We start from the raw sequence: 22,425 nt of genomic DNA, 5'->3' as shown, positions 1-22,425 counted from the left end.
TGTTATCCTAGATAACCAACATGTAATGATCCTTAGTAAATGAAACAACTTATTCATAACAAATGTTTTCCTAGATAACCAACATGTAATGATCCTTAGTAAATGAATAGTACAGTTTTGTACCTACCATAAATGTAGATGTTCGAGTGTCTTCACTGCTGCAGTCATTACACTTGGGTTATCCTGCCGTCAGGCAGTCCCGCAGTCAGTCAGAGTTCCAAAGTCTTGGTCCGGCGTCGGTTGCTGTCGCTTCCTCCTTAACGTCAGTGTGCCAGGGGTATATAAGATGCAGCCGATGCCATTTTTTTTCAGTTTTTCTTGCCGCAGATGTCAGGTGCCCCCAAAAAAGGTAGGCAATACATATTGCTAATGAAACATACAATAAGGTAAAAACAAAACCTTCAGTAACCAGCAAATACACCACTTAGGTAGTATAGAGTTGAAAGGTATAGATAAGTCCCAGCTAAGAAAGAGGGGATGGTGGGTGGGTAACCTGGACTGCAGCAGTGAAGACACTTGAACATCTACATTTATGGTAGGTACAAAACTGTACTATGTTCATCGTGTTTCACTGCTGCAGTCATTACACTTGGGTTGAATCCCAAAGCTGAGTCAGGGTGGCTGGTTCTATAGAGGATTTGGTGTGGCTATGAGGCCCTACAGCACTGAAGTGGCAAAGCCAGCTCTGGATCCAGAATAAAGAGTCAAGTGGTAATGCTTGGTAAAGGTGTGCACTGAACTCCAAGTTGCAGCTTCCAAGATATCTTTGGTAGGTACTCCTCTAAAGTAGGCAGTAGAAGTGGCAACTGCCCTGGTGGAATGTGGTCTAATGTTACTAGGTAAAGGTTTCCCATGCTGTGTGTAGCAGAACCAGATACAGTGTCCTATCCACTTAGAAATGGTCTGCTTTGAAATAGCCTTTCCCTGTGATCCTGCAGCATATGCTACAAACAATTGCTCAGTTTTTCTGAAAGCTTTTGTTTTGTCCAAGTAGAAACATAATTGTCTGTGTATGTCCAAGAAATGCAGAAGTCTCTCCCCTTTATTCTGGGGATTTGGATAAAAAGTTGACAAGTGAATAGTTTGGTTAAGAGCCACACTGGAGACCACCTTTGGCATAAATGAAGGGTTTGTTCTTAAAGAAACCCTGTCTTGGTGGAAAATTATGAAAGGCTCCACTGCCATTAGTGCCTGTAACTCTGACACTCTTTGTGCTGAGGTTATTGCCAGAAGCAGAGCAGTTTTCCATGATACATATTTTAATTCTGCTGAATTGGCTGGCTCAAAAGGAGGTAAAGTGAGTTTTTCCAAGACAAAATTGAGATCCCAATAGGTGTTGGTGCTCTCCGGGGAGGTCTTATGTTTTTAGCCCCTCTGAGGTACTGCTTTAGCAATGGATGAGAGAAAATAGGAGGATCTGTGTTGTAATGAGCTGAGATGGCAGAAGCGTGGATCTTAATGGATGAGAAGGATAGTCCTTTGTCCAGTATCTCAGTTAAGTATTGTAATATCTGAGGAATGTTTGGGACAAGAGGGTCAAGGCTTTGAGCCTGGTTCCAGGCACAGAATCTCTTCCACTTTTCTGAATAAGATTTCCTGGTGCTAGGCCTCCTGGCCTCCAAAATGACATCCATAACAGCTTTAGAGAGAGGTGTTGTCTGCTTGACTAATGAATCTGCCATGCAGCCAGGTTTAAGGTTTTGAGCTGACTGTGCAGGATCTGATTGTTTTGTTGAGTCAGAAGGTGTGGAATTTGAGGTAATATCCATGGTGGGCCTTGAGCTAAGTTCTTTAAGATTGGGTACCAGTGCTGGCGTGGCCAGTCTGGAGCAATCAGGATCATGTGTGTTTTTTCTTGTCTGGCTTTTAGCCGTACCTTTGTAAGGAGAGGCAGTGGTGGGAAGGCATAAACTTTTAGGCTTTTCCAGCTAAACGAGAGAGCATCCACTTTCCAGGTTAAATGGGGTAAGTCCTTGTGCAGAATTTTGTAGTTGGCAATTCAGTGGAGAGGCAAAAAGATCTATGTCTGGGCACCCCCATTTTTGCATTATCATGCTGAAAACTTGTGGATTTAATTTCTACTCGTGAGGATCCATGATGTTTCTGCTTAAGTCGTCTGCCAGAGTATTTTTCTTTCCTGGCAGGAATTGTGCTTGCAGATGAACTTGATAAGTTAGAGCTGTGTTCCACACGGTCATGGCTTGTCTGCATAGGAGGTAAGAATGAGTGCCCTCTTGCTTGTTTAAGTACCACATAACTGTGGTGTTGTCTGTCTTTAATAATAATTGTCCTGGATGCAGAAGGTCCTTGAAAGCTGTTAGTGCATTTTGTACAGCCATCATCTCTTTTTGATTGATGTGAAGATGCATTTGGTCTGTGGTCCACTTGCCCTGAATACATTTTCCTGCCATGTGTGCTCCCCAGGCGTAATCCGAAGCATCTGTTGTTAACTCAAACTCAGGAACCCCACACAGCCTTCCTGAAGACACTGGAGGGTATAAATGTATCTCCAAACACCATTATATTGGGTGACTTCAAATACCCGAATATAGACTGGGAACATTACTCAAGCCCCAACTTTCTAGCCCAAAGGTTCCTGGAGTTCATAAATTCAAATGCCATGGAACAACTAGTCACCATTCCCACAAGAGGGGAAAATATACTAGATCTCATCATCACAAACATGGGGACAAAAAGCTCCACACCGGAAGTATATCCCTCATTGGTGAGATCAGATCACAAACTAATCTCACTGGAAATCCACATCCCGCCCCCACCCCAAACAAAAAAGACCACAGTGAAGAACTTCTCTAAAGCAAACTTCACACTTCTCAAGACTGGTGTGGTATCCTTCAAGGCCCCCGAGCCAGTGGAAACCACAACCCAAGCTGTGGAAGCCCTTACAAATGCCTTCTACGAACACCTCCAGGACTGCATGGATCAGGCAATCCCTAATAAAACCAAGACTCTTTCCACCAAGGGCAAACGTCCAGTCTGGTGGACCCCAGCTATAAACAAACTTTACAATAAGAGGAGAAAGCTGTTACATGATAGAGGATAATCCATAAAAGAGAAGACACCCTTGATCATTATTAGTAAAAAAATACGAGCACTCATAAAATCATCCAAGGCCAACTTTGAGAGAAAAATTGCCATAGATTCAAAAGACAATCATAAGGCCTTCTTCAGCTATGTTAGAAACCTGGGTGGAAACTCCCAGATATGCTCAGTTAGTCCAAAATGATACAAAAATCACTGAACCCACAGACATTGCCAACATACTGGCAGACAGGTTCAGTGCAAACTTCACCCCCCCCCCCCAAAAGGAGAGATAACTATCCCAGCGGAGTGTAGCCTCCCAGACATCTCAAATGCGCAGGTGAAAGCTGCTCTCTCTAAAGCTAAAAACACAGCATCAATGGGACCGGATGGTGTCCCCGGCTGTGTGCTACATGAACTCAACGAGGAACTAAACCTGCATATAAGGCAGCTGTTTAATCTTAGCCTTACCACAGGATACGTGCCCAAGGAGTGGCATACGGCAACTGTGGTCCCACTCCACAAAGGCGGTGCCTCTACGGACCCTGGTAATTACCGCCCCGTAAGCTTAACAAGCCTGGTTTGCAAAGCTATGGAGAGGATCATAATGGAACTCATAAACAAAGACATAGGGGACTTGCAGACATTGGACCCGACCCAGTTTGGCTTTGTCAAGGGCAGATCATGCCTTTTGAACTTGGTCGACTTCTTCGAAACAGTCACTAAGGCCATTGATGAGGGAAAGGCAGTCCATACAGCCTACCTTGACCTTGCAAAAGCTTTCAACACAATACCCCAGTCGGGTATTATAGAGAAACTTACCAGCTTAAATGTAAACCCATATGTCACAAGATGGGTTGCAAACTGGCTAAAGGACAGAACCCACTGGGTTAGAGTTGCTGGCCCAATGTCAGACGCCAAGCTGGTCACAAGTGGTGTCCCACAGGGCTCAGTCCTGGGCCCCCTGCTGTTCGGCATCTACTTCTCAGAAGTACAGGCAAACATAGGAGGACTATGGCTGACAAAGTTTGCAGATGACTGCAAACTGGGCGCCATAGTGGAAAGTACATCGGACACAGATATCCTTCAGAGGGGTCTCACGGAAACTGATAGCTGGTGCCAGAGCCATGGCCTGAAGTTAAATGCCAAAAAATGTATAGTCATACCCTTCGGGAAAAACAAGGTAACCCCAAGCTACCATATAGGTGGCAATCCATTAAGCACAGAAGAGGTTATCAGGGACCTAGGGACCCAGGTTGACAGTGGCCTTTCTTTTGACACTCACATTGCTAAAGTGGTTAGAAAGACCTTCTACATTGCCCACCTGATCATGAAGGGATTCACATCCAGATCAAGTGAGGTCATTGTTCCCCTGTACTCTTCACTTATCAGACCAATGATCGAGTACAATGCCCCATTTCGGATGTATCTCACCCGACACCTGCAGCAATTGGAGAGACCCCTAAAGTTCCTCACCAAAAGGATAAAGGGACTCCAAAATCTGTCATATGCTGCCAGACTGAAAAAACTCCAGCTCTATTCAGTCGCATACCGCCTGCTCAGAGGTGACCTGTGCCTGACATACAAGGCCATGTCCAACCCGGAATTAATGGACATGCTCCACCTCAAAAAATCCAAATCTACCAGATCCACTAGAGCAAGCGACTTAAACCTTAGCACGGATATAAATAGGACATGCTGGAGGGATAGATTTGTCACCCAGAGACTCCCTATGCTGTGGAATAAAATCCCGGTCCATGTGAGGCAGAGCACCTCGCTGGCTCTGTTCAAGAGAAATCTTGACTGGTGGATGGGAGATCGTAGGTTTACCCCGGGAATCATCTCTGTGTCACTGCTGGACAGAGGCACAACAAACTAATGGGCACAGTATTTTTTAACATAAGGGATGGTGTAAGCCACAAAACTTTGGGCTAGGTTTATAAATGCCTTAGGGCAGATAGCCTAGTATAAACCTATGAACCTATGAACCTATAAGTCTGCCTGGCTGTGGGTAGAGTGAAAGGCTGACCCTTGTTGAGGTGACATGCCTGTGCCCACTATCGAAACTCCTGTTGTAGGCAGGGAATTAGTGGTATTACTGTTTCCAAACTGTGATAGTGTTGAGTCCAAACACTTTTTAGGTACCATTGTAATTTCCTCATATGCAGTCTGGCATATGAAATTAGTAGTATGCAGGATGCCATGAATCCCAAGGCCTGCAGAATTTTTCTTGCAGGGAGTTGGGACTTTGTTGCCATCAATTGAAAATACTGAGTCAGTTGTCCTTGCTTGTCTGGCGTGAGATAAGCCATCTGGGCCGTTGTATTTAAGCTGGCACCCAGGAATATTATCTCTTGTAAGGGCACTAGTTTTGACTTCTTTTAGTTTACTGTGTACCCTAGGCAAATTAGCAACCTTTTTACAAACGCCAGATGCTTTAGAAGAATGTCCTTGCTGTCTGCTTGAATAAGGCAGTCGTCCAGGTATGGATATATCTGAATTCCTTTTTGTCTGCAAAATGCAATTACTGGTGCCAGGCACTTTGTGAAGACCCTGGGCACAGTAGATAAGCCAAATGGCAGTGCAGAGAATTGGTAGTGCATTGAACCAGCTATGAATCTGAGGTATCTTCTGCAATTTTGTCTGATAGGGACATGCAGGTATGCCTCTTTGAGGTCCAAAGTAACAAGCCAAGCCTTCTTGCCCAGCATGGGAAGAAGCTGCTGTAGTGTCAACATTTTGAATTTCGGAACATCCAGGTAAGTATTTAGAGTAGAAAGGTCTAGTATGGGTCTCCAGGCTTTGTCCTTTCTGAGGACCAGGAAAAGTCTTGAGTAAAATCCTTGTCCTTGTTCCTGCTGTGGCACTTTTTGAACAGCTCTCATGTCCATGAGGGCTGTAATTTGCTTTTGTGCCTCTGCCCATTGATTTTGTGGCAGGTCTGGCACTCCTTTTAGCCTTGGTAGAGTGTGAAAATGGAACCTGTAACATTGAGACACAATATTCAGAACCCATTTGTCTTGGGTGATTGTTTGCCAATTTTGAGAAAAAAATGCTAGTTTTCCCTCTAAGGGAGCTGCCAAAAGGTAAGTGCTTGGCATTCAAATGGGGGAAGTCATTGGGACTGTTTCCTGTAAGGCTGTGACTTGTCTTTACCTCCTTTTGGGGCTGAAGCACCCCACTGTTGTGGTGTGTAAGAGCCTTGGGGCTGACATCTGCCTCTTGGGCATCTGTATCTGCCTCTTTGTGGTCTGTCTGACACTGGAAAGGACCAATTCTTTGAAGGCCAATTTCTGCTAAATCGAGGTGGCTGTACCTGTAAGAAATCCTTCACTGTTTGCATAGATTTTGCCTTATCCTCCATTTTCTTTAATACCTCTTCTGCCTTAACACCAAATAAAATATCTTGCTGTAAAGGAGCATCCACTAATGTTGCCTTAACATGATCTGGTTAACCAAGCATGCCTTCGAATCACAGATCCTGTAACTGCTGCTCTACAAGAAGCCTCTAATGAATCAAAACCACATTGCAGAGTACGTTTTCCCACTTGTTCTGCTGCATGCACTAAATCCTGCATTTCCTTATAGTCAGGATGTTCTGAACTTGTAATAATTTTCTGTTTTAACTGAGACATTAAATATTGTTGGTATTTAAGCATGTGAAACTGGTAATTTAAAGCCCTCACTGCTAAAGTTGCAGAAGTGTAAACTTTCTTCCCCCATCTGTCTAATGCTCTAGAATCCCTGTCAGAGGGAAATGGATTTTTAGCCGTGGAAGCCTTTACCCCTTTGGGACCCTGGGAAATAGTTTCTGGGTCAGCAACAGGGTTTTTATAAAGAAATTTGTGAGAGTCAGGGACTCTGCAGTACCTGCCTGGCTTGACTGGAGCAGGGGGCAAAGAATCAGGATTTAAACTGGATTCAGAGAACACATCATACACAATATCTAACACTGGTGGAATAGCAAGGGGCCTGTGCTGAGGCAATAAAAGAAAGTCTCTGAGCCTTTTCTTGGATTCTGAGTAATCCTGGCCCTCCCAATGGAAATGCTCCCTCATGGTATGTAAAGTTTCCCCAAAAGAATAATCCTCAGGAGGAGAGGCTGATTCCGACAGCATGGTATAATTAAATCTTCGGCCAAAGTAATGGCAAGCAAAATCAAACCGATGTTTAATAGTGTGTTTGTTAAATCTAGCACAAAACCAACAACTAGTGATGTCGTGGTCTGGGCCTAGGCATGGAATACAGTAAGAATGAAAATCCTTATGAGGTATTTGCTTCCCACAAGAAATACAATTATTAACTTTTACTGACATCGGTCTGAGGCAAGAAAAAGTTTCCCCAACGGGGTACTTAGCTTTATTGAAGACTTCGGTTCTGAAATTCGAATTTGAAATCTCAGGAGTCGGCCGACCGGCACTTGCGAACTGCTTTTGCTTCGGGCACCGCACGGCAAGAAAGACTGAAGAAAATGGCGTCGGCTGCATCTTATATACCCCTGGCGCACTGATGTCAGGGAGGAAGCGACAGCAACCAATGCCGGACCAAGACCTTGGAACTCTGGCCGACTACGGGACCACCTGATGGCAGGATAACCCAAGTGTAATGACTGCAGCAGTGAAACACGATGAACATCAACATATGCATGACAAATGTTATCTTAGATTACCATGTGATGATCCTTAGTAAATGAAACAACATATTCAAGGCAAACGTTATCTTAGATAACCGTGTGATGATCCTTAGTAGATGAAACAATGTATTCATGACAAATGTTATCTTAGATAACCGTGTGATGATCCTTAGTAAATGAAACAAAGTATTCATGACAAATGTTATCTTAGATAACCATGTAATGATCCTTAGTAAATGAAACAACATATTAATAGGTTCATAGATCAATACTAGGCTAATTGCCCTTGTGGGCCATTTTAAGCCTAGCCAGTTACCCCATGTGAGAATCAAACCCTGCACCTTGTGTCTGCAAGGTAAACATCTTAACCATTATGCCAAACTCCCACCCTGATGACAAATGTTATCCTAGATAACCAACATGTAATGATCCTTAGTAAATGAAACAACATATTCATGACAAATGTTATCTTAGATAACCAACATGTAATGATCCTTAGTAAATGAAACAACGTATTCATGACAAATGTTATCCTAGATAACCAATATGTAATGATCCTTAGTAAATGAAACAACGTATTCATGACAAATGTTGTTATCCTAGTTAACCAACGTGTAATGATCCTTACTAAATGAAATAACCAAAAAACCTCGTATAGTGCAAGCCAAACACCAGAAACGTTGATGTAAAGGCACTTTAATGTAGAAAACACATAGCAAAACTAATAATCCAGTCAAGAACTTTCATCCGTAGGTATCAGGACTTCATCAGAACACATAAAAAACCTTTTACCCACATTAAATACTATTCAATACAGTCACACCCACCAACTAAAAAATGAATGAATCATGGGATAACATCACTTCAACCTCATAATACAATTTTAAAAGCCTGAAAAAACTATAAAATCATAAGATTTATGTTTTAAAATAGGCATTAAAGTGCAACAATAATTAATACCAGAACTCAATGTGACATTTAATCAAAGCTGCCAATAAAATTCCATCATTTCCAATTTATTTTGCCAATACCCAGCCCTGATGTCATATTTTACCATTTGAAGTATCCCAAAGTGAAATTCAGTACAAACTGAAGACTGTCTCAAGTGTCTATACAAGCCGTTATTTTCATTCTTCATTTAATAGCAAACAGATGTTCACAGATACGCTTTTGAAAGGCTCTTTCAGTTTTTCTAACATAAAAATGCTGACATTCTACACATACTGCAATATATACTAGGACCCTAGACCCACAATTTTCTGAAGCGAGTCTAACCTTAATAGGGGGATCACTAACACAGATGTCAGTTTCTTCAAGGATATATCTACAGGCTCCACATCTCACAGTTCCCTTTAAAGTAAAATTCTCAGGCATCACTGTGTGTTCAAGTAAATATTTCAGGTTCAAATCCATTCTATACACGAATCTAGGGTTAATACCCAAGCTTTTGGTAAACTCACTATTACCCTTGAATATTACCCAGTTTTTTCCAATGTAACCAATATGTGATGATCCTTAGTAAAGGAAACAACATATTCATAACAAATGTTGTTATCCTAGATAACCAACGTGTAATGATCCTTATTAAATGAAACAATGTATTCATAACAAATGTGCGTTTATATCACGTTATCGAAAGATGAAAATAGTGAACGCTATTTCATCGGCCCCAAAACATCTAAACATGAAAATATCGAACATTCAGAACAGCAAATTTTTACCCATGGAAAAAATTTGCTGCTCCGAAACACATACACACAACACAAGCACATCAAACAAACAGCAACCACACACATACACTTAAATTCCTACATCTAATGCTACAGTAAACTAAACATACACTACTATCTACCCACTTACCTTAACCCAAACCCTAACCCTAAGTTCTGTCACTATCATACACTCACCTAACCCGTGTCCTAACCCTAATTCACTTAAACCACCCCTAACCCTAAAGTCTGTCACTATCGCACAAACACCTAACCCGAGCCCTAACCCTAACTCACTTAACCCACTCGTAACCCTAACGTACAAACAATCGCACACTTACCTGAACCCAACCGATAACTTTCCACCACAGCGCTAAGATTAGCAAAGCCACAGAAGCGGCCAACCAAATTTTTTCCCGAGGAAAGAATTTGCTGTTCTACAGCTTCGCTATTCTTAGCGTTCGCTGAATAGTGTTCAATATCAGAACATTCAAAGTTTTAATATTCGATGTTCTGATATAGACCCACAAATGTTATCTCAGATAACCGAATGATGATCCTTAGTAAATGAAATAACATATTCATGACAAATGTTATCTTAGATAACTGTGTGATGATCCTTAGTAAATGAAACAACATATTCATGACAAATGTTATCTTAGATAACCGTGTGATGATCCTTAGTAAATGAAACAACATATTCATGACAAATGTTATCCTGGATAACCAACGTGTAATGATCCTTAGTAAATGAAACAACATATTCATGACAAATGTTATCTTAGATAACCGTGCGATGATCCTTAGTAAATGAAACAACATATTCATGACAAATGTTATCCTAGATAACCAAAGTGTAATGATCCTTAGTAAATGAAACATATTCATGACAAATGTTATCCTGGATAACCAACATGTAATGATCCTTAGTAAATGAAACAACATATTCATGACAAATGTTATCTTAGATAACCGTGTGATGATCCTTAGTAAATGAAACAACATATTCATAACAAATGTTATCCTAGATAACCAACGTGTAATGATCCTTAGTAAATGAAACAACGTATTCATGACAAATGTTATCCTAGATAACCAACGTGTAACGATCCTTAGTAAATGAAACATATTCATGACAAATGTTATCCTAGATAACCAACGTGTGATGATCCTTAGTAAATGAAACAACGTATTCATGACAAATGCTATCCTAGATAACCGTGTAATGATCCTTAGTAAATGAAACAACATATTCATGACAAATGTTATCCTAGATAACCAATGTGTAACGATCCTTAGTAAATGAAACATATTCATGACAAATGTTATCCTAGATAACCAACATGTAATGATCCTTAGTAAATGAAACAACGTATTCATGACAAATGTTATCCCAGATAACCAACATGTAATGATCCTTAGTAAATGAAACAACATATTCATGACAAATGTTATCCTAGATAACCAACATGTAATGATCCTTAGTAAATGAAACAACGTATTCATGACAAACTGCTAACTGCTCTACTGGCTGTTGCTACTTATAGCTGTGCTGCTGCTGTTTAATAGGAGATTTTATTTCATCAGTGGAAAAGGGCACTAAGTGTTAAAACTATGACTAGTATTGCTTACACTATATCAGATACAGTCTTCAGCCCAGCTAGACACAACCTTAACAAAAGAGAGAGAGAAATTTGCAGCAGCAGCAGTCCTACTGACTGTTGGACAAATTGTCAAGCAGTAGCAAGTGAATCTCTTCTGACTGGGCATCTTGTTTATTAGAAGTCAAATAGTGAAATATGCATGTACTGTCATTACTGGAGGGAGAGAAATCCTATACAAAGAATCCTGACTGTTTCTCTTTTTCTGTGACTGTAAAGTCTTGGAGTTGGTTTATATAAGCAGGAGAGGTGTTGGGAGACATCGTCACCACATGGAGGTGCGGCAGGCTGACAACCAAGCACAACTGTTTACTTAAGGTGACTTTTATGACTTGATGTAAAGTACAGTTATCAAGGAGCGAGTCCCTTCAACTAACTGGCTTTCAGTAAGTTCAATGAGTTTGGGCAGACTTGAAAAGTAGAAACGCCATGAATTGTGGCTTGATTAGTTTGCTGAGGGAAAGAATAATGAAACACAATTTTGCTGCCCATTCAACAAAAAGGTTTCCACAGCAACATACTAGTATGGTTAATTACTACACAAGAATTCAGCCTCAGGTGTTCAGTGAACAGATCTCTCCTAGAGCATGCGTGTCATTTGCATTGTTTTCCACCATTCATATCTAACAAGGAAGTTAAATTTCAAGCACTCCACCACCCCCGCTGAGTCATAAGCTAACTTCTCAGAATGAAGTCTGCCAAGCCCTCCTACTCAGCTTCAACTGTAGTAAGTTTTTAACTGCAGCTGTACCACTTCAGAGCAGCAGTACATCATAAGAACTACAGCCCCCTACTCACCTAATATTGTAGTAGGCTTTATCAGCAGTTGCACCTCTTCAGAGCAGCAGTGCATCGTATTATAGCCCTCCTACTCATTTCCTATTGTCGTAAGTTTTGCCATCAGCAGCTTACCTCTTCAAAGCAGCAGTGCATTATGAGCACTGCAGCCCCCCCACTCACCATTTTAAGCTTTTATCAGCAGTTGCACGTCTTCAGAGCAGAGGTGTATCACAGACACTACAGCCCCCCACTCACTTTCTATTGTAAGCTTTTATCAGCAGTTGCACCTCTTCAGAGCAAAGGTGCATCACAGACACTACAGCCCCCCACTCACTCACCATTGTAAGCTTTTATCAGCAGTTGCACCCCTTCAAAGCAGAGGTGCATCACAGACACTACAACCCCCCACTCACTTACTATTGTAAGCTTTTATCAGCAGTTGCACCTCTGCAGAGCAAAGGTGCATCACTTCAAAGCAGAGGTGCATCACAGACACTACAGCCCCCCACTCACTCACTATTGTAGTAAGTTTTCATCAGCAGTTGTACCTCTTCAGCATTATTAGTTGAGACCTCTGTAATTCCTGCAATCTGTATGCCACCTTTGGAGTCCTCTCTAAGATCCAGATATCCTGAAGCTGTATTCAGAAGATCTCGTATCATTTCATTATAAATCTGCAATAAACAGGAAAACATGATTTTATTATCTGAAGAAATATACAGTGATAAACATTTTTATCACCTTGAAATAAGTACAGGCCACAGCCCCTAGCATGCAGCATTGATTATTGACTTTACATTGTAGAGGCAAATAACATAAAAAAGCTACATGTAACATTGCATCTATATGGGAAAATACATGGTGTGCCAGTGTAAACCAACATAGAAAAGTCTGTATGGGCAGTGACTTTTCCCTTTATACCACCCACTGTGCAGCTACTTCAATGGTGCGCAGAATTCTGTCAGACTCAAACATGAAATAACTGCATAATTTCAGGAACAGGCAGTGATGTATTCATCTAGATAAAGCTAGTGCTGCACTAACCTACATGTGGTACCCTGCCAAAGATATAGCACCATGCCAGCTTCCCAAAGCTCTAACCTGCTCTCACACAGCCACTTAGGCTGCTCATAGGCTTAGCCCCTTTGGAGGGGAACTATCAATGCAGCCACACTGACTAAAAATCTTCAGTACTTTCTTGCTCTAAGAGTTTAAAAAATGGGAAGTTCTTCCTGAACTACAAAACAAAAACTACAACAACAGCCAAGATGAAAAATGCACTAAGTATATACAATAAGGGGGACAGTGGTTGGTGAAGACTAGTGCAGCAACGAAGAATCTAAACATCTACCATTCTGAGTAAGTGCAACTAACACAACTGTAGTAAGTTTATCATTCTCATTACTGCAATAGCCTATGATAGCCTGAGAAGAGGAAAAATAGAAGTCCAGGAGCCCCTGATGAATCATCTTTGTAAAGTCTGCTCTGAACATGGAAAAGGAATCCAATTTGTAGTGCTTCATAGATGTATAGCTAGAGGACCAGATTGTTGTCTGTAGAATGCTTCTAGAGTCCACTCCTTTCCGATATACCACTGGAGAACCTAAGGCCTGGCAGAATGGGCCTTAACCTTGCTTGGGATAGATTTGCCATGGTGGGAGTAAGAAAACACAATAGCTGAAGACGGCATACATCTCAACCTGTTAACATAAGAAATCAGGACAAAGCCATAAATAATGGGAGGACAAAGGCCCAAAAATCAGGATAATTTTTTGATAATTGCTCTTATAACCTTAGGAAGTTGACAGAAGAACTAATTTTGCATTAACACAAATTTTCTGAAGGATACAAAGTATGAAACTCAAATGTTTGCCATTATTTTCTAACTTCAATCCTCAATGATTTGCCAGAAAACCAAACATTTTACGAGGAACAGACCAAAAATATGAAGGAAAAATCTGGGCATTTGAGAGGTATGGAAGACAACCACCTAAAACTAATCTGTTTAGACACAGATTTATCTTTTTTAGTCACAGAGTAGTAAACAAAATAGCTGGTCAGCTTTCCTGAAGGACTTGGATCTGTCAAGGTAATACTCGAGTTGCCTAGGAACATGCAAGGTATGCTGTATCTTTTCTCCCGTATTTCTAAGGTCCGCATAGAAAACTGAGCAACAGATGGTTTGATAAAAGGTGAATTTTGTAACATCCTTAGGCATGAAAGAAGGATTAGTCTGTAGAGTGACCCTATCTCTATGGAAAACTAGGTAGGGTTCCCCTACTATTAGGGCTTACAGCTCAGATACTCACCTTGCATATGTCAGAGCAACAAGTAAGACATTTTTCAAAGTACTGAAACTCAAATCAGCTGAAGTGGTAGGGTCAAAAGGTGACAATATCACTTCTTCAAGCAAGAAAAATGAGATCCCACAATGAAGGTGTTCTTTTGCAAGGAAGTCTCATGTGGAACACCCCTTTCATAAACTGTTTGACCACAAACATGGAATAAAGAAGGGGTCCATAGGAAGATAAGTTGAAATTTGACACTAGATGCACATTGATAGAAGCATAATAAAGGCCAGACAATAGTAACTTACACAAAGGGGTGCAAACTCCCTAATGGGACCCTGGTTAATGACTAGGCTACTAAAAAGTCTTTTCCATTTGCTATCATATTTCTTGCTTCATTTAGTATCTATTGTACATCCTTGTTAAAAAGTTGCCAAAAAGGTATCAAAATTGAATCATGCAGGCAGTCAGTTGCAGTTGCTTCAGGTCAGGGTGTATCATACTCCCTTTTTGCCCTATATAAAAAGATCCAGTCTGTGAGAAAGCCTATGGTAATTGTCCTTGGCCAATCCCATAAGAAGAGAGAACTCATTTTGCCTAGGCCAAAAGGGAGCGACCACAATGTTTTTTGGTAAATCTTTCTAAATCTTCAGAAGTACCTTGGAAATCAGTAGAAAGGGTGGAAAAGCATATAGAAACATTTCCGACCAGGGGACTGAGAGAACATTGTTCTCCAAGCTTGCCTGCAAGGATTTCTGGAACAGAATTTGTCTAGTTGTGTGTTTTGAAATGAGGTAAACAGATCTACTTGAGGTGTTGCCCACATCTGGATCAATTCCTAAAATACCTCTGAAATGAGTTTCCACTTGTGAGGGTCTGTTCAGAATTTGCCAAATTTGTCTGCCACTATGTTTTGCTCCGACAGTATACAAGACGCCTGAATAGTTACAAAGTGTTGAAGAGCCAACTCCCAAGCCATCACTGAAAAAGCAGAACAGTTGGTATGAGTCGGCACCTCCTTGTTTGTATAATTACCCTTGTTTGTATAATTACCACATCACTGTGGTGTTATCTGTAATCACTTGAAGATGGCCTGGTTGCCAAAGATAATGTAAAGCTTTTATAGTTTGAATCACAGCCAGCATTTCTTTGACAATTATATACTTTTCTCTCTCCAAATTGTCCACTAGACCTTGCACTTTTACTCTCACAGAAACTGCACCCCAAGTGAAATTTGAGAAGTCTATCAAGCTCAATTGTGTTGGGGCAGGAAAAGGGAGTCCTGGACTGACAGCCATCTGGTTCCTCCAACACCATGGTTCTAGCTTTAAAAAGCCAGGCACTAATATTTAAGAAATGTAGGGGTGAAGAGGCTAGATACGGATTTTTTTTTAGTAAAAACTGAAATTTTCTCATGTGCAGCCTGGCAAGAGGTGTCATTGGGATCATAAAAGACATAAGGTCTTGAATTCTGAGGAATTCTCTCTTTGAAGCTTGAGCCAGATGACAAACGTTCTGGAATACTTCCAGATAAGTTTTCACTTTGTGTTAATGTAAAAAGGCTTTTTTCATGGGAGTCTATAAGGCACCCTAAAAATACAATCCTGTTCGATGGAGTCAGAAAGGATTTCTGTATGTCTACCTTAAACACCAGATGGGTCTGGAGGGATAAAACCTTTGTTAAGGACTACTGGTATCTGGGCAAAGACTCTACACAAATAAACAAGTTGTCCAAATAAGGAAAAATATTGATATCCTGCAGTCTGCAGTGACTACCAATGGAGCTAGGCCTTTGTAAATACTCTTAGTGCAGTACATATCCAAAAGGATAATGCAGAGAATTGATAAGGTGACCCACATATAAAAACTCGTAGGAATCTACTGAATTTGTATGTTACTGAAATGAGATGGTCAGAATCCTTGATGTCAAAGGTTATCATAACACAGTAAATGAACCACAGAAAAAACAGAAAACAATAAAACCACCACGACCAGTAAAAAAACAACTTTTAATACAATTCAAAATTCTCTAGTGCCTCGGCACAAAGCCTTTCAAGAATATAAAGAAACACATACTGAGACACATTTAAATACCCCATCTTGTTAAGTTATTACAACCAATTAAAAAACATTGACTTCGACCAATCAAAAAAAATTGACTTCAACAACTGGCTACAGTCATTCCACTCCACAAAGGGGGAGCGAATACTGACCCAGGAAACTACTGCCCCATCAGCCTGACGAGCCTGATCTGTAAGGCCATGGAGCGCATCATTATGGACCTCATAAATAGGGATATAGGGAACCTTCAAATCCTGGACCCCTCACAGTTTGGGTTTGTGAGGAGTAGATCATATCTGCTCAACCTGATAGACTTCTTTGAATCTGTCACTAGAGCAGTCAATAAAGGCAAGGTAGTCCATACAGCCTACCTCGATCTGCCAAGGCCTTCGACACCATCCCCGACTCAGGGATCATTGACAGACTCACTAACCTATGTATTAACCCCTACATCATAAGATGGGCTGCCAACTGGCTCACAGACAGAACCCACATGGTGAAAGTACTGGACTCCAAATCCGACTACCAGGTAGTCACAAGTGGAGTCCCACAGGGATCTGTGCTGGGTCCTCTCCTGTTTGTTATCTACTTCTCTGAAGTTCAGACTAACACCAAAGTACTCTGGCTGACCAAATTCGCAGACGACTGCAAACTGGGAGCCATTACTGATTCTCAAGCTGACGTTGACATCGTACAAAAAGGCCTCACAGGACACCGACTTTTGCCAGAACCATGGTCTTACGCTCAATGCTAAAAAAAAAAAAAAGTGCATCGTCATCCCCTTCAGGAAAAGCACGGTGTCCATGAACTACCACATTGACAGTAGCCCTCTCAACTCCCAAGGTGTGATAAGAGATCTAGGGACACAAGTAGATAGCAACCTCTCCTTCGACAACTATGTTGACACTGTAGTTAGAAAGTCCTTCTATGTGGCACCTCATTACAAAAGGTTTCTCATCCAGGAAGAAAGAAGTCATAGTCCCTCTCTACTAATCCCTCATTAGACCCATTATAGAGTACAATGCTCCATTTGTCATGTACCTCACTAGACACCTGCAACAACTGGAGAGGCCACAAAAATTCTTCACAAAGAGGAACCTAAGAGTCAAACACATGCCCTATACAGACAGACAGACTCAAAAAACTCCAGCTATACTCCATGTCATATCACCTACTTAGAGGTGATCTCTGCTTGGCATACAAAGCCATGTCTGACCCAGTGTTGCTAGACATGCTTCATTTGAAAAAGTCATAATCCCTCCGCACCACACGCTCCAAAGACCTCAACCTCATCACCACAATAAACAGAACCTGCTGGAGGAACAAGTTCCTAATGCAGAGACTTTCCATACTCTGGAATAAACTCCCCATTCATGTCAAGCAGAGCACTTCACTAGCCCTCTTCAAGAAAAATCTTGACGAGTGGATGGGTAACAGGAAATTCACCCCAGGGATCCCTTCAACAGCCTTGCTCGATAGGGGCACAAGGAACTAATGTCTGGCAACAGGACAACTGGGAATATTCTTGGGCTAGGCTTCTGTTGGCTCCAGGGCCATTAGCCTAGTACTCCCCTATGAACCTATTAATTACATTAAGTAAGCATTTTCCAACTACATTCTGAATTTAATCCAGCAGGTGTCAGTGTATCATATTTCAAAATGAAAACAGTTTCTTTATACAGCAATTTGTTTTTAGTTGTTCAACATCTGGAAATCTGAAACCTTCACTTTCTCTAAAAATCATCCTTTGTAAACAGCTATTACCCCCCCTCCCCCCCCCCATGACAGATCAAGAAATGCAAAGTTAAAGGCTCTCAACTTTCTTATTTTTAATATCGCTAAGGTGCTCCTGTAGTCTTACCTTAAAGGGTCTCTTACTTCCCCTATGTAAAACAGACCACAGGGGCACCTCAAGGCATACACAATGCCCTCAGTGCTACAATTAAAAATAGCTTTTGGTGTAAATCTAACATTATTAATTCTATCAAAACAACAAACCACATGCTTGCAAGCTAAACAATTACCACATGAAGAAGCACCCAGAGTTCTGGTTTCTACTACCATCCTCAAACCAGGGATAAAATAATAACTACAGTGGATATAAAAAGTGTACACACCCCTGTTAAAATGACAGGTTTTTGTGATATAAAAAAAATGAGACCACAATAAATCATTTCAAAACTTTTCCCACCTTTAATGTGACCTATAACCTGTACAATTCAATTGAAAAACAAACAAATCTGTTAGGGGAAATAATATAAAAAATAAAAAACGTACAAAAAGCTGGTTGCATAAGTGTGCACACCCTTAAACTAATACTTTGTTGAAGCACCTTTTGCTTTAATTACAGCATTCAGTCTTCTTGGGTACACACTTGCCATCAATTAAAGAGACTCTGATTAACCCCCAAAAAAGTTCAGTTGTCCTAGTAGGATTTTCCAGACATTTACTCATTTGCCTGCTACAGCAAAAGCCATGGTTTGCAGACAGCTTACAAAGCATCAAAGGGATCTCACTGTTGAAAGGTATTAGTCAGGAGAAGGGTACAAAAAAAATTCCACAGCATTGGATATATCACGGAACACAGTGAAGACAGTCATCCAAAAGTGGAGAAAATATGGAACAACAGTGACGTTGCAAAGAACTGGATATCCCTCCAAAATTGATGAAAAGACAAGACGAAAACTGGTCAGGGAGGCTGTAAAGACACCTACAGCAACACTGAATGAGCTGCAGGAATTTCTGGCAACTACTGGTTGTGTACTACATGTGACAACAATTTCCGTATTCTACATACATCTGGCCTATGGGGTAGAGTTGCAAGACGGAAGCCTTTTCTTACACAGAAAAACATCCAGGCCCAGATAAAATTTGCAAAACAATACATCAAGTCTCCCAAAAGCATGTGGGAAAATGTGTTATGGTCTGATATGACCAACGTTGAACTTTTTGGCCACAATTCCAAAAGGTACTTTTGGCACAAAAACAACACTTCACATCACCAAAAGAACACCATCTCCACGGTGAAGCCTGTAACAGAAGCCCATTTGATATATACAAATGACCCATAAAGGGCATCAAGTGCTTCAGCTATACGGCTTTTGAATTCCATGACTTTTTACTTTTCTTTTTAAGAGTTTATGGATACATTCAGGCCAATATAGCCAAATGGCTGAAAATCAATGTTGCCACTAACTGATTGAGGGACCACTCATGAGGCAGAAGAACAGACCTGCTCATTTTGTCTAATATAATAGTGGAAGTCCCTAGATGTGCACTTCTGTTAGAAAGTGTCGGGAAGACATTGCCCATTGCCACACTCTCACGGTTTTCTTGGTTAAGTGGGTATGAATGGGTTCCTCCTTGCTTGTTGATATACCAGACAACCGCCATGTTGTCCGTCGGGATGGATATCACATCCTTGGGGTAGGGGTGGAGTCTTGAAATGCCTGTAGCTAGGAGGATTGCCCTCTTCTTCAAAATGCTGATGTAAAAACAGGCCTCTGCTGACAACCATGCACCTTTTGTAATGCCCCCCCCCATTCCAGAAAGGGAAGCTGTGGTCACAGTGGTTATTGGGGGTGGTAAGGTGAATGATTAATCCTATGCCAGTACTGGTGAGGTGAACCACCAACAGATGTGGTTCCTGCATCTTGGTGTGAGATGAACTGGGGTATGAAGAGTTTGATACATTAAAGACCACTGTACTGAAGGTGTCCATTGCAGGACTCTTGTGTAGAACCTTGCCTAATGTACTAGTGTGACTGATGCAATAATAGAGCCCAGTAGTCAAAGGACAAGTCTTCCTGGAGGGTTGGGATGATGAAGGACCCCTGAAGCTATTTGATGTAGTGATGGAATTCTCGATTGTGGAAGTATGAGTCCAGGTGACATCCTATGAATTCTATCATCTGTGCTGGTACCAGCTAACTTTTGGCATGGTTAATCGTAAATCCCAAGTATGCAGCTAGGTGGGGCAAGAAGAGTCCGTGCACTGAATTATTTTATTTATTTTTATTTATTTATTTAACATTTGTTGACCGGGAATGTCTGACTAGGTTCCATAGAGCCTGTTTTCAGCAGAGGCCCGGGGAGAAATGCTCCAGATGCATGTCTTTGGACATTAATGGATCACTGGTAGATATGGTGAGAAGCCTGTCATCTACGTAGGGGGGGAATTCCAGGAAGCCTTGCAGCCTGAGATGCACTGGCACAACTGCCATGCATTTGGTAAACACCCTGGTGGCTGTGGCGAGACTAAAGGGCAGTGTTCCAAACTGAAAATGGAGAAACCTCCTGGACTACCTTACTATCTTGATTTGATAATTTGCATACTGAAAATTTATCAAGCACATTAAGACATCTTTCCACAAAAGAGGTAGAATGGACTAAACCATGACCATCCAGAATATTGTTGACTTTTCAAACTAGTTGAGGTAGCTTAGGTCCAGAATGGGCTTGAGGTCCCGTTTTTTTTTTTTTTTTTTTTTTTTTTCAGAAAGAAAGAGCTTTGAATAAACTCTGGATCCTTGCTGGTTTGATGGGGCATCCTGGATGACTCATTTTTCTAGCATCTTTGCAGGCCTCACACTCAACCTTTAGGGGAACTACACCTAAACAATATACACAAAAGCATGAGGGTCTAGGGGTGGAATTTTATGCCTGCAATATGTACATTTATTAAACCCAGCAACCTTGTGTGGCATGGTATCAAAAGAATAGCAACAGTAAACACCAACAGAAAACAAACACACTCCTACAGACAAACCAATGCAACTTCTACCACATGGAATTGTCAGTAATACTCAACACTAATACATTAAGACTATCAGGAAATATTTAAGCAAAAATAAATATATATATATATATATATATATATATATATATATATGTATATATATATATATATATATATATAAATTCACTAGACAATCTCAACATACTGAAATGTGGAATTTCAGTACGTCGAGACTGAATAGTAGAAAGTGCAGTTACGTGAAACTGCACTATGTCGAATGCGGAAATGTAGAATCTGCTATTGTGGTGTCGTGTTCGTGACATGTGGTGCGGTTTGTGGATTTATCTGGGGTTTCAGGTAAGTGGTGCTTGTGTAAGGGTGTAACGGTATTCGGTAGGGATTTTAGTGGGTGTGAGTGGGTGTAGTGGTGTTTTTTGTGTGTTTAGTGCAACCTCGGAGTTAGAATATATAAGTAGGGGGGTGTGGGGGGCACAGCCCCCTACATGTGGGGTGCAGGGGGGCTTGTCCCCCTGCTTATAGGTAGGGTAGGTGTGTTTGTGTGTTATGTTGTGTTTGTGTGTGTTGTTATGTTTGTTTTAGTGTAGTTAGGTAGGTGTATGTGTGTGTGCTTATGTGCTAGTTTGTGTGGTTGTGTGAATGATCGCTATTGTGCTATTCGCGGTTTTGGTTTTTCGGGTATGTGGGTTTTCCACTATTCAGTCTCAAAATACTGAAATTCGACATTTCAGTATTTTGAGAATGTCTAGTGAATCCATATATATATATATATATATGTATATATATATATGTATATATATATATATATATATATATGTATGTATATATATATGTATATATATATATATATATATATATATATATATGTATATATATATATATATATATATATATATGTATATATATATATATATATATATATATATATATGTATATATGTATATATATATATATATATATATATATATATATATATATATATATATATATATATATATATATATATATATATATATATATATATATATATATATATATATATATATATATATATATATATATATATATATATATATATATATATATATATATATATATATATATATATATATATATATATATGTATACATACATATATATATATATATATATATATTTTTTTTTTTTTTAAGGTAGGGAAGGCGCCCTTGAATTGCGACTTGATTCATCAAGCAGCAAAGGAGATCTGAGGTAATCTGGGGACAAGAGGGAATTTTGGGTAAGGGGATGGATCCAACCTCTTGAAAAAATGCTGAGGATGGATCTAACTGGATCCCATAACCTGACTGTTGAATCAGATGGAAAAAACAACGAATTAAATAATTACAAATTTTGTGTGGAAGAGTTCCCCAAACGGGACTATTATATTTTCTACTCTGACTACTGATTTATCCTCCTTAGGGCTGACCAATCAGCAGTCAGAAAAGAAGTGTGGGATCATTTGTGTAAAAAAAAAAAA

The 22,425-nt window shown here is 40.4% G+C and overlaps 1 protein-coding gene across 1 annotated transcript in view; it reads right to left on the bottom strand.

The window, feature by feature from the left end:
• Positions 1 to 22,425, bottom strand: part of LOC122816138 (kinesin-like protein KIF19) — a 937,234-nt gene that overhangs the window by 484,322 nt on the left and 430,487 nt on the right. Inside the window, exon 7 of the mRNA XM_044088894.1 lies at positions 12,371 to 12,496. Coding sequence (XP_043944829.1) covers positions 12,371 to 12,496 — 126 coding nt within the window. The remainder of the gene's footprint in view (positions 1 to 12,370; positions 12,497 to 22,425) is intronic.

The sequence above is a fragment of the Protopterus annectens genome, chromosome 12.part0 (assembly GCF_019279795.1).
Source record: "Protopterus annectens isolate FY-2018-M chromosome 12.part0, PAN1.0, whole genome shotgun sequence".
NCBI classification, from domain to species: Eukaryota; Metazoa; Chordata; order Ceratodontiformes; family Protopteridae; genus Protopterus; species Protopterus annectens.
The sequence above is the reverse complement of the archived record's forward strand: the minus strand, read 5'-3'. Positions and strand labels throughout refer to the sequence as shown.